The sequence below is a fragment of the Aspergillus pseudotamarii genome, assembly GCF_009193445.1.
Source record: "Aspergillus pseudotamarii strain CBS 117625 unplaced genomic scaffold BDV38scaffold_52, whole genome shotgun sequence".
Classification (NCBI taxonomy): Eukaryota; Fungi; Ascomycota; class Eurotiomycetes; order Eurotiales; family Aspergillaceae; genus Aspergillus; species Aspergillus pseudotamarii.
The window spans coordinates 105,267-117,384 of NW_022475066.1; the positions used below are offsets into that span (position 1 = coordinate 105,267).

At 49.3% G+C, this 12,118-nt stretch overlaps 4 protein-coding genes across 4 annotated transcripts; 1 reads left to right on the forward strand and 3 right to left on the reverse strand.

Annotated features, from left to right (window-relative positions):
• Positions 1-796: 796 nt before the first annotated feature.
• On the reverse strand, positions 797-5,658 carry BDV38DRAFT_285696 (CORVET complex membrane-binding subunit VPS8; the record flags this gene model as incomplete). Its single annotated transcript, XM_032060540.1, has 3 exons — positions 797-4,797; positions 4,856-5,291; positions 5,341-5,658. The coding sequence occupies 3 exons, from the start codon at positions 5,656-5,658 to the stop codon at positions 797-799; spliced, it is 4,755 nt and encodes a 1,584-aa protein (XP_031910643.1).
• Positions 5,624-6,314, reverse strand: BDV38DRAFT_157980 (uncharacterized protein). The gene has a single exon (XM_032051736.1). The coding sequence runs from the start codon at positions 6,149-6,151 to the stop codon at positions 5,720-5,722; it is 432 nt and encodes a 143-aa protein (XP_031910644.1). The 5' UTR covers positions 6,152-6,314; the 3' UTR covers positions 5,624-5,719.
• Positions 6,315-7,146: 832 nt separating this feature from the next.
• BDV38DRAFT_254716 (uncharacterized protein) lies at positions 7,147-8,358 on the forward strand. Its single transcript, XM_032055353.1, has 2 exons — positions 7,147-7,763; positions 7,951-8,358. Exons 1-2 carry the CDS (start codon positions 7,196-7,198, stop codon positions 8,310-8,312), a joined length of 930 nt encoding a protein of 309 aa, XP_031910645.1. The 5' UTR covers positions 7,147-7,195; the 3' UTR covers positions 8,313-8,358.
• A 61-nt stretch (positions 8,359-8,419) lies between these two features.
• BDV38DRAFT_158003 (DEAD/DEAH box helicase) lies at positions 8,420-12,011 on the reverse strand. The gene is made up of 9 exons (XM_032051737.1): positions 11,072-12,011; positions 10,832-11,014; positions 10,289-10,772; positions 10,061-10,232; positions 9,848-10,009; positions 9,351-9,797; positions 8,883-9,303; positions 8,720-8,834; positions 8,420-8,666 (listed from the first exon to the last, which is right to left on the reverse strand). The coding sequence occupies exons 1-9, from the start codon at positions 11,861-11,863 to the stop codon at positions 8,635-8,637; spliced, it is 2,808 nt and encodes a 935-aa protein (XP_031910646.1). The 5' UTR covers positions 11,864-12,011; the 3' UTR covers positions 8,420-8,634.
• Between the last annotated feature and the right edge of the window lie 107 nt (positions 12,012-12,118).

Sequence of the window (12,118 nt, forward strand, 5' to 3'; positions counted from 1 at the left end):
AGGATGGTTTAAAGGGGTGTTCCTGGATCACAGACGGTTCCAAAATGGTACCATCAGGCGTGGATATTTCAAACTGGTTGGAGGGACACAAGGTTCATGGAACGGAGGGCGTGTTTGGAGAAGGGGAGGAAAAAAACAAACCCCCCCCTCATGTCGTCGTGGGCCGTTCCACAAGAGTCGATTTCATAGATCGATGAACAGGGCGACACGCCGCGCACGGAGTATGTCAGGGTCTTTTTTTCTTTTTCTTTAATTTCCGATGATGGTCAGCTTCGCACCATGGGTTAGTGTGACAGGCACCTGGGTCAATCAGAGCGCAAGGATCGAGGGTTCTCGTAACAGTCAAGATGATAATGAGGGGGGAAAATTGAAGGGGAAACGTCCATCGAGAAGGAGGCCATGTGATGCCAACTGTTCCTTTTCAGGGGAGTTTTATTGGCATTTCTCGTCCCATCTTGTGATACGTCGCTTTGAAACCAGCTGATCGGGAGCAAATTAGTTGGAAACCAAATCTTTCCAATTTGGCCATCGTCATGAAATTTCCAAAAGACTCCGTTTAGGGTTGGACTTCTTTGACTTAATTAAGCAACTCGATTAACCGCCGCCAAAAAGTTTAACCTCCAAACTTGTCTCACTTTAAATCCTTCAAAATTATCAATCATTGGCTCTATCAACTACCACAGCCTCATGTTGCTACCCAACATGGTGAGAAAAGGGAAGAAAAGAAATTCTCATGAAATCACATAGTGGGGATTAAGCAAAGGTACATACAAGGGCTTGATTGAAATCGTGACACTCATTCATTATGTACAGGACAGATAGGGCATGACAACAACTCCCAGTCAGACCCTTCGCGTCGGAAATGCGATTGATTGGTATGCCCAGAATGGCCCGAGTTCAGCAAACACTGTCGGTGATACAAGTGTCGACAAGAAAAGACGACCGCGGGCCCGATCGGCATCTCATTGCCATTTTCTGGAGATTCCCGCATACCATCTACTGACTCCACGTCCGCATGTCCGTCATGGAAGTGTACCACCTGACCCGCCTCGGCCACTGCCGCCGCCTTGCCCTTCCCACGGGCGACCGCAGGGTCAAGTCGCCCTTCAATTTGTCGTGACACTCGGCGTTGATGTGCATCCGCCTGCCTCTGCTTCCAGGCCTCCCAGAATTCAGAGCCAACCCCAGGTCCCCAAATGCGCTGCCGACAGACCTCACACACCTGGCCTCGCGGTCGCCATCCCCTTTGACGCAGTCGCGTTACTTCGTCCACATGCACAAAGAGGTCCCGGTCCAGCATCCCGTTGGCCAGGGCCAGGAGTGACTTCTCATAAGTATAAGCCGAGAAGATGGAAGCCAGGACTGCACGGAGTTCAAGGAGCGAAGGAGACCAATGGGACGCACGAGTGAGGAATGCTCGCAGAATTCGGAGAAAAGCAACGTCGTTGCGTTCGGTCAAGGCTCCGCTGACCCGGACAGTGCTGGAGAGCAGCGCCGTGAACACCTGTTGTACCAATGTACGGACAGATGACATTAGTTGAGCCGCGTTGCTCCCCATCCTCGAAGTCATTGGTGCCAGTTGGGTCAGTTTACTTTCCGCGTGCTCCTTCTGGATCAGGGCAAACACACTACTGGCAGTGCGGACGACAGCTTCAATAAGGTCGAGCCAGAGGTTCTCATCGAACGAGAGAGGCTGGTCAACAGCATGTTTCGCAGTCCCATTCCTCTCGACAGTTCGCGGCTTCTTAGCTGTTTTCGTCTGGCCCTGGCACAACCATGTACCAACACGTACAAACTTGTTCAAAGATTCAACAAGATCATCAATCGCTTCTGCCGTGCTGGCGGAGTCTGGGGTCTCCTGTATACTTCGGAGAATACCAACGAGACCCGACTCTAGTGTCTTAAGATGCGCAGTAAGACGGTCCATTGCAGCTCTGATCTGGCCCTGTCTGGCCAGCAGAATGACAGCTGCATCCACTACCCCACTTTCCTCCATCGAAGGGAGCAGCTCCTCGAGCCGAACGTCGCCAGCTCGCAGCTCATCAACGAAATCAGCGACATGCGAAGGGTTGTACTTGCAAAGCAATTGCACGTAGCGCTCTACCATCCAATTCTCTACTGACTTCGAAAGCCGTCGCTCAGCGCCGGAATGCGTCGTCGGGTCAACCACGACAGTCAAGTACTGGTACTGCTCGTAGGCATCATTTTCCAGTGCTTCGAGGAACATTGCATGCGTTTCAGGAGCATAATCCTGCATGGTCTGAGCGGCCTTCTGGACATCTATCCCTGCTATCTGGCCAGCGTGGGTTTTAATCAATTCTATGACATCTCGCCTTTGCCTTTTCCCTAACCCGGAGCCGGCCCGCAGGCAATCTTGTAGGCAGGTAAAAAGCGCCTCTTGTCCACTGCGGTCTTCCAGATAGGTCAGGATTAATTCAGGAAATTGCTTCTCGGAGCGATAGGTTGACTTGAGAATCCGGAAGAAACGCGCTTCGTGAAAGAGCGGGATCATGCTCTGAATATCTGGAGGATGATAGAAAGATAGGAGGTATTCCGCGCTGAGTTCGCAGTCCTCTGCCATATCTTGGTTTGGGTATCGGCACAACCGCTCCAAAACCTGGTGGAGTGTACTTCCAGAGAGTAGAATGTATTGAGGGTATTTAGGAAGGTTGCGAGCAAGGAACATGTCTAGGTAAATGGTATCAGATGGAGTAAAGACTGCCGGTGTCATCACCTGAAGCAGAATGCTGATTAAGTATTGGCGATTGATGGATATCCCTCTGAAAGGTGTCTCGTCTGGCTCTTGTTCGTTCAAAAAACTATCCTCGAATGCTTCATTGAGCATGCTCATGAAGCTGGGGGTATCGAATTTGAGGATAGCTTGCAAATCTGAGAACAACCCATTCGGTTGGGTATGGCCACCCGATTCTGCCCCAGACAGGTTCCCAGAGAACAGATATTCGTATAAGGCTGCCTTCGCCTGAGTAGCTTCGGCGTCATCCAGGTCATTCCCAGTAGGGTATACACGGCCCGTTAAGACAAAGGAGAGATATGGAAACATCTTCATCGCGTTTGTATATCGTTTAAGTTCATCCACCGAGCCCCCGTTAACCCAAGTTCCTTGGGGTGGGACTAATGCTAAGAGTTCTTGCAGTGGCCCCACATAATCTCCTACGCAGCGATTCCAGACGTAAATGAAGGCGTCGTACAAGTTATAATGTTTACACAGTGTCGTCACTTGGTCAATATCCATGGTGGCCGTGTCAAGTAGACAGATGATCTCTTCCAATCGGCTGGCAGTATGGTTCGTGGCAAAGTGATTGATAAGCGCTTTAACGGCAGTAGGGGGGAGAGTGCGCACTGTTCCTTCGACTATGTATGATTCAAGGGCATCGAGGAAAACGCCTTGCGAGTCATGCTCCTCATACCAGTTGAATACCTCGTCCCAGATAAACTCCTCATCATCCATGGAGACACAAGCCGAGATGGAGACCTCGGCCAATTCCTCAAGCTGTTGATTTCCTAGCCGCTCCGTATTAGCTTCCTGGTTCCGACCAAACGCATACTTCAGCGAGGCTGACACCATTTCCAGAAGCTTCTCTTGCACGATAGGCTGTCTCAGTGCATCTTCATCAGGCAATCCAATGGTGAGCTTTTCTCCGCTGCCTTTGTAGAAGGACGTTGCTAGGCGAATGGCCCCAATGAAGTCACCAGCCTCCATGAGTGCAAGTAATCGGTCTGCCCAATTAGAGAGGGCTCCAACAAGTGCATCGCTATAGCCCAACAAGAATAGACGCCCTTTATAAGAGCGAAAGCTCATATAAAAAGCATCGGCTACCACGCCATGCATCGAGGTATCTTCTTCGTTGAACTGTTCGACCAGAGAATGAAGCTGGGAGGAGAACAAATCGGCATGGTATATATGTTTGTTAAGAAGATCAATGCTATCCGTTACACGCATAGAATGATCTTCAAGAATAAGTAATTGTTGCGTTATAGTCAGCACTGCCAGGACCGAGCGACTCAGCCATTGCACAGCAACAATCGCTTCTTCAGCCTTCCATCTGTTCCGCGCTTTAAACTCCAGGCTGGGTGGTTTGTCCCTGCTCGGTGATTCCTCTGCTTCAATCTCAGACACGTCTAGGATAGTCAATACATTTGACCAACAATAAACAAGTTTTGTTTTCGAAGTTTGCGCATCATTGCCCTTGAGCTTAATCGCTGGAAACCAGGCCAAGGCTCCAGTCATCGCGCCATGGGCGGCAACCTCTTTTGGGCGTGGCGCCTTATGTTGGGTCTGTGCTACAGGTGTGGTCGAGACAATAACTAGAAGATACGGTGTAAGCATCGCAACCAAGCCCAAAGAATCGGTTGGCTGCTCGACGTTTCCGAGAGGGAGAGGTGAAAATGCAAGGACAGAGCTTGGCTTCCGCGGCCGGTTGCCGTGCGCTATATGTTGAGGATAACGGCCTAAGATCCTTGTCGTCTTCACTGTCCGTCCCATCGCCCCCAGGCCTCGTGTCGCCAGATGTGAGAAAGCCATCCCTGAATTGTCGGCGGATACGAGCGCAGTGCGCCTTGTACCAAGGAAGCCTACATGAATGACAGACGACCTGGGAACGTGGCCATCGGCAGTGTGAGTATCAACCTGGCTTTCGGGGAGAGGTGGTATTTGAAGAAAAGGCCGCGCCGGTCTCACAATCTCCCATGTAAATATATCGCCCGAAACATGGCCCCCGGCAATCGTCGTGTGGTCCGCGGATAGTGCCAACGACGTGATTGCTCCACATTCGGTAGCTATATAAAGAAGTTAACAGAGATCAGAAAAATACGGCGCGGCAGGCTTCCAACGTACCCTTAGTCCCTTGTCCAATGATCGCTTTGAGACTTTGCTGGTAGTCAAACACCAGGATGATTCCCTTGGACGTTCCAATCACTATGGCAGTGGAGACCGCCAAACATGTGGGATAACCGAAATTACGTTTGCCGACCTCCGAAAATGCCTGGCCAGTAATCTTTCTTAGCTTAGTCCACCGCACAACATCCCAAGGACCTAGGGGCGTCTCAGCATCGGAATCCACGGTACCCGGAGTGAGGCGGCTCGTAAGCGACGACTTTCGGGAGTGAATGTGAGCGAAGAACGGCGAGGACGGTCGAGCCCCGCTCAAAGATGGAGACGAAAGGCGGGACTGAAATCGGAGATCAAAGGGACGATGCGACGGACTTGGACTGGCACGAGATGAGCCTCGAAGGGCCAAAGCATTGCTACTTTGCGACGACAAAAGAGAATCCTATAGCGATCAGCGGAGTGCACAGCTGAAAATAATAGTCACAACACACATGCAGAGAAGGAGTATCGTCTGGTGTGGAAGCTGTCTCATCGACACTTCTGGGAGTACCAAGTTGTCCGATACGGGGCGACAATGGTACATTGCCCGTACCGGCGTCAAGTTGGGAGTTCCTTGTATCCAACAAATGGTTTGGACTGGTTACATCGGGGAGATCCTCTTCAACGTATGCCATTGAGCTCTCCCCATACCCTTCGGGTGACACCCCATCGACAGAGACGCCGTTACTCTTTGGCTGAACATCTCCATCGTCCTCTTCCCCCAAGTCGAGCTCATCCTCTCGTGCCCGGTCATCACTGCCCTCAATCATGGAGCTCATCAGCAAAATGTTCGAATGACCATCGCTTCGACACTATCGCAGGGGAAAACGGTCACGGAATCAAGGTTAAGAGCGGCGCCGATACGTTCTGGTCGATGACTGTCTTGACACCCTCAGGCCACAAAGCTTCAGTGGGCGACTGGCCGAGTGCGGGCCGATAGATGGATACCTTAGGTGCGGAAAACAAAATGGAGGAGCGGTTGCCGACAATCCGACTGGTTGGTAGGAAATTATTCCCGATGGACGACCGAGTCAGGATCTGGATGCAACTAACTGGCAAGGTGTTGTGTAAACCGAGCAAGAGTACCCACGAGCTCGGCTTTGTCGCAAGTCGGGGAAGATGAAGATCATCGACGGAAGGTAATGAGGAGAGCTGGAGGCTGTGAGTCCCTTCCGGCCTCAGGTCAACATTGGTTGGTTTTGCTTGGCTTCCGGGGGAGGCGGTGCCCCACAAGCCACTCGTGGCTATCAAGTAGTTGTACATACATAACGACAACAACAAGTCATCCTTTCCTGCTTGTCAGTCATAATAATGTCATTGTTGACGCATTCTATAGAGACGCTAGAGATTTGTTCCAAGCGAGTGTCTTCTTACCCTCGCGCAATTCTCAAGCTCCTATAGGATATCCAGCCCCTCTTCATCTTCCGCAGTCTGGGCATCCAGGTCACATCTAAGTCATCAGTCAAAATGTTATGAGCGGTGACGGCAAAGTAGTGTGTTGTCAGAGAGCAAATATAAACAGCTTGCAGAACAACAATAACACTAAGGACGGTATCCCGACGGTCCACCACAATGTTTTAAGTGTAAAACTATAAATTCAAATTATAGATGGGGCTCCTGGCTAGTCTTACAGACAATACATACCACTCATTCAATGCTAAGAGGTTATCGCATTCGCTGATATGCATTTATCAATCGAGCTTCTGACCTACATTGATGGGCTTCTTTCCAGGTGACTACATTTATTAGTATGAGTGGTATTACCATGATCTAGTCATATTTTACACGCCATCCAGGGGATCCTCAGCAGTTTGCTCGGGGGTGTGTTACCAATGTTAGCATGTGACAAGCGTGCCTGAAGGTGCCTTAGTCCAACTACTATTCAAATCACCTGCAGACCCCCGGGTTACATCGACTGGACAAGGTCAACTCTTTCATCTCATATCCTTGTCTCGTCTTCGGCGTAGTGCTCCCCTGTCCCGCTCTTGTAGTGGCACTAATCCTTCTGAAGAGTTAATTAAACTTTGTCTATACTGTTCCCATCCCATCTCTCTATAGCGCTTCTCACAAGGCAAGTCACAAGGCATTGATTGGCCACATGCTATACATTTATTCTTCAGCACTGCATGATTTGATCATTTGGTAGCATTCAGCCCTCATCCTAGTGCAGACGAAAATTGAGGAATATAAATTATCAGAATTTCTTTACTAAAATACACTGAAAGGAGGGATGATAATATTCTTGCAGTCTAACACCAAGACATGATACCCTCACAATACTAGTAGCCCTTCATATATAATATAAAGATGCCTTCCAACAAACATCCCATCCTGTCCTATATACTACTTCCTCTCGTCCTCACCCTCTCCACCCTTCCAGTCGTCCAATGCGCCCCATCAACCTGCAATGGCCAATCCACATTCTGCACCCGCAAGTACTCCAACATCACCCAACTGGGCGCCCACGACAGCCCCTTCGTCGGCCCCCTCCTACAGCATAATCAAAACCTAGAGGTAACAGAACAACTTGACCTGGGGATCCGCTTCCTGCAGGGTCAAACCCATAAAGCCCTTGACAACGCCAACACCATCCAACTATGTCATACATCCTGTCTTCTCGAGGACGCGGGAACCCTGGAGTCCTTCCTGGGCACGGTCAAGACCTGGCTGGACAGCCATCCAGATGAAGTGGTAACCCTGCTGCTTACGAATGGCGATGGCTTCCCCGTGACGCGGTTCAATGAGGTATTCGCCAGTGCCGGGATTAAGGATTATGCATTTGTACCCAGCTCGTCGCCGGATGTGCTAGCCATGGATTCGTGGCCGACGTTGGGGGATCTAATTAGTACGGGGAAGCGACTTGTGGTATTTTTGGGTAAGTACACGTGCTTTTCCATTTATTTATTTTTTTTCTTTCGAATACGAATTAGGTAGTATCTGGGAGTGGATGACTTGGGTGGTACCTATATACGTAGTGGATATAAAATCTCCACTATGTGTCTGAGACTTTTTCCTTTGGCCTTGTTCCGATAGGGTGTGTATATTGAGCATGCTGCTTTTAGATTACGGCGCCGACACTAAATCCGTTCCATATATATTGGACGAATTCGGTTACTTTTTCGAGACGCCCTACGATGTGACGGATGCCTCGTTCCCGAATTGCAGTATCGATCGGCCCTCAGGCGCATCGGCCGATGGGCGCATGTATATCGTCAATCATTTCCTAGATGTCAATGTGCTGGGGATCCTGGTGCCCGACCGGATCCGTGCGCCCAAGACCAATGCTGTCTCGGGCAATGGGAGCATCGGGGCACAGTCCGACTTGTGTCGGTCCATGTATAAACGGCTGCCTAACGTGGTCCTTGTGGATTTTGTAGATCAGGGTGAGGTTATGAAAGCTCAAAATACGCTAAACGGGGTTTAGATTAGTTGTATTTAATTCTCTTGGGATCAATGCGTTACTACTATTACTACTGTAGTCATGTATCATGTTCATTGGCTAGAAGACATTTGCTTTCTATAAGTTCAAGTCTTCTTAATCATCATCATCACCATAGTAAATTAGCTATACACCCCAATGCCTCGGCTTCCTATGGATATACACAGCATAGCCTGTATATATATACATGTTAGGTATCCCTTCCACTATGCCATAGAATAGCTGAGAAAGAGTGACATTATTTCTCCGTAAAAGTTCCAGGATTTTGTCAATACTAAAACTCTCATATGCGTGAGTATACTACGCCTTACTCATCCAATTCGACTTGCGTTTCACGTTCTGTGAAATTGTTAGAATTATAGACACTGAACGCTGCGAAATATTATACGTACCCCAAATCTTATTTGCTGATGCAACAATTACTTCTGCTTTAGCAAGCAGCTTTTTGGCATACCGTTCCGCTTCTGAGGGGTGGGCTTGGCTTCTCTGTGCTTTTCGTGGATTTACCTGGTGCAAGTTAGTAAATGTTCTGCTTCAGGGCGACGTTCATTTTACCATCATTAATATGGGGACAAGATCCTTTGCATCGGCCTCTGCCAACGCCCTCAAGTTTCGGAAGCCGTTGTCTCGAAGCATCCTGGCTGTCCAGCCTTTGACATAAGTGACTTGAGCCATTTCCAATAAATCAGCGCGAGCACCGGCTTCCAAGCGATCCCGCATATGATCAAGGACTGCCGCAAGCATTCCCCAGCCCATGCGTTGGCAGAACTTGACCATACCAGCGGCAAACCCGTGGCACTGTTGGGCCAATGTCTGGACTGCCCCGCGAGGGGTCCGGTAGCGACTGGCGATCACCGATAGAGGAACCTCATTGCTCAAATCACGAAGCTGAAGCGCGGTGTAAGCACGACGGTAGACGGCGGCCAGTTTGATCTGCTCTGGAGTGTCTTCTTTAAGAGATGCACCGCTTTGAACCCTGTGGCCTCATTAGTACGCTCTTGCGTCATGTTGAGATCAACATACATTCTGTTCACAAAGCCCGGTTGAACACCAATAAATTGCAAAGCACGCAGCCCGCTTTCGTCAAGATTGTCTAGCTGGTCTCGAAAGATGGGCCAATCGACTTGTGTGGTCGTCGCTACCTGGAGAGGGGTGAACATGTAGAAAACATGCATGTCACCATCCATCACAAAAGCCTGTAATGCTCTGTTTAGCTCATCGTAAACAAAAAGACCATCCTCGGGGGTGAATGCAGACGCAACGACAGCTTGGCCAAGTTGTGTTGCAACATATGATTCGTCGTCGTTCTGATGCAGAAGATCTTCGCTGACCAATTCTTGGAGAGCAGAGTCCATAATGTTGTACGCTATCTTTTTGTCCATGGTCCGGTAAAGAAGGGTACATTTCACGTATTCCTTGATCGCTTCAATACCAGAGACGAGACCTGTAGCTATAGCTTCCAAAATCGCCCTAGACAGGTATGAGCCCATGACTGGTTATCGTTCGTTTTGGTCATCTACCTTTTGAGACCACGCTTCTCTGGTGCTAGACAGCTCTCGATTGCTGGCATATCAGCTTCCAGCAGATCACAGACTGCCTGTAGTTCGGACTTTCCACAAATGAGGTAGGTCTCGCCTGCCTCATCCTTTCCCTTGCGACCAGCTCGCCCACACATTTGACGCCTTCGACGGTTAGCTCGAGATTTTTGGAAATATGCAAGGGGATGTCCCTACAGCATTGCCGGTCCCACCAACTCACGTCCCATACGAGCACCATTGATAATGACTCTCCTGGCAGGAAGATTGACTCCGGCCGCAAGACTGCAAGTGGCTACGAGAATTTTCAAAACACCTTGATCGTAAGCCTGCGCTATGAAGTCACGTTCTTCTGTTGTCATGCCCGCATCTAGAGCAAAGTCAGTTCATATCAATGAGAGGCGGTAGCTTACACGGATCACTCACGGTGGAAGCCCACGCCTCTGACCAGCGTATTCTCGAGGACCGGGTCAAGACCACTAGGAAGGCTTCGTAGTTCAGCGAGCAGGTCCAATCGTCTGCTTAGTTCCTCTGGATCTACTGCGGCTGGTATTGGCATGGCCTCGCTGATAATAGAGGCATGGAGTTGGCAAGCCTGTCTGCTACCGCAGAAAACCAATGCACCATATCCTGCTGCAGCCGTATCGATCGATAAAGCTACCATCGCATTTGTGGTTGGATTTGCAAGTTCTCGAGACACCGGGAGCTGGATTATACGATGGGGAGGCATAGTGTCCGTAAGGGATACGGTGGACATTGATGCCAATCTTGTGATCGTCTGGAATAGCTGTCTTGAGGTTGCTGCGGGATAAATCGCGTTCTCATATACGAGATAGTCATCAATCGGAATAGGCCGATATGTTGAGATATAGTAGTTTGCGTCCATCCAGTCTGCAAGTAATTCAGTGTTCTGGTAGTTTGTCAGCCTGCTTTCTTAGTGTCGGCATTGGTGACAAAGAATAGCCATACCGACAGAGTGGCACTCATGCCAATTATCTGGATATCTTGCTGCAGTAGAAGTACCTTGGTGACCATCAGCTCCAAAAGATACCCGCGATGTTCATCATCAAGCATATGTAGCTCGTCCAGGACAACTACGCCCAGATCTCCGATATTGCATTCCTCGATAGCAGTGTTGATCAGTGAGTTGGCCTAATATATGCTCGTTAGACTTTGCCCTGCATACAACTGCATGCAACGCTGACAGACCTTCTCTATCGTGCAAACCGCAATATCCGTATCAGCCCAGGTAGCGGTTGTCCTGCTACCTCCGAAAAAACCAGTGACGCGGATCGACTTTTGTAGCTTCTTCCATCGTTGATGATATGGCTTCGCGCCAGCTGCTTGATCGTCGATGTTATCAATACGTTTTTCAACATCCTGAACAATGCGTCTTAGCCATTTCAGCTTTTCCTGTACTAGTGCGACGTACGGAAGAACCAAAATAGCTTTACGTGAAGGATTCTCGATGATACGTTTCAGCATCAGAACGTCAGCTACGAGAGACTTTCCTCCCCCCGTAGGGGCTGTATAGACCAAATGCTTTTCACCTTCAAGCAGACCTGGGGCAAGCAAACATGAAGCCTGCCATGGATAGATGCTCTTGACACCGACAGAAGCAAAGTTAGCTACTAGTACGGGTGACAATCCATATCGGGGATTTTTCAAGAATAGACAAGGGTCATAGACATAGTCTTCACTGGTAGCTGTTTCCGGTTTTCTTTCTGGGATAATTGCCGCTACAGGACGGATCTCACTGGCAGTTAGACGACTCCTAGGAGGGGCCACAGAAGGCCGGACAAAATCGACTGGACGAGAACTCAAGTGGCTGTTGGAAGTAGGGTGACTTAGAACGGAAATTTTATGAGCATTGTCCGGGTTATGATCTGGAAGTCGTTTTTGTCCCGCTAAGGGAGCTACATCATGATTTTGCTGACGAGCAACATCAATGGTGGTCTGGAAGCCATGGAACTGAAATGGCTGATCGGACCGCGCTGACATGCCTTGGGCATATATCACCTGACAACCTGGTGTGATGGTAAACAAGCTCCCATGAATATACCCAATATAGATGACAGCGCCAGTGACAAGGTAGGGCAGATCGGGGGGATGCTGTCTGGAGGTTAAGTATTTATATCCCCAAATACCAATAGCGCGTGCTCTTGTTTTTCACCTTAATACCTATAGTAGAAAGGAATTCTATGCTGGGTATTTATGGCCCGCCTCAAAAAGGCGATCTGAAAAACTTTCCTGCTT

Bases quoted from the DNA above. Each gene is read 5' to 3' on its own strand.
- BDV38DRAFT_157980 (XM_032051736.1), bottom strand. From the start codon at position 6,151: ATGTACAACTACTTGATAGCCACGAGTGGCTTGTGGGGCACCGCCTCC.
- BDV38DRAFT_254716 (XM_032055353.1), top strand. From the start codon at position 7,196: ATGCCTTCCAACAAACATCCCATCCTGTCCTATATACTACTTCCTCTC. The intron at 7,764-7,950 runs GTAAGTACACGT...TGCTGCTTTTAG, and splicing joins GCGACTTGTGGTATTTTTGG to ATTACGGCGCCGACACTAAA.
- BDV38DRAFT_158003 (XM_032051737.1), bottom strand. From the start codon at position 11,863: ATGTCAGCGCGGTCCGATCAGCCATTTCAGTTCCATGGCTTCCAGACC. The intron at 9,798-9,847 runs GTAGATGACCAA...ATACCTGTCTAG, and splicing joins GAGAAGCGTGGTCTCAAAAG to GGCGATTTTGGAAGCTATAG. The intron at 8,835-8,882 runs GTAAAATGAACG...AACTTGCACCAG, and splicing joins TTGTCCCCATATTAATGATG to GTAAATCCACGAAAAGCACA.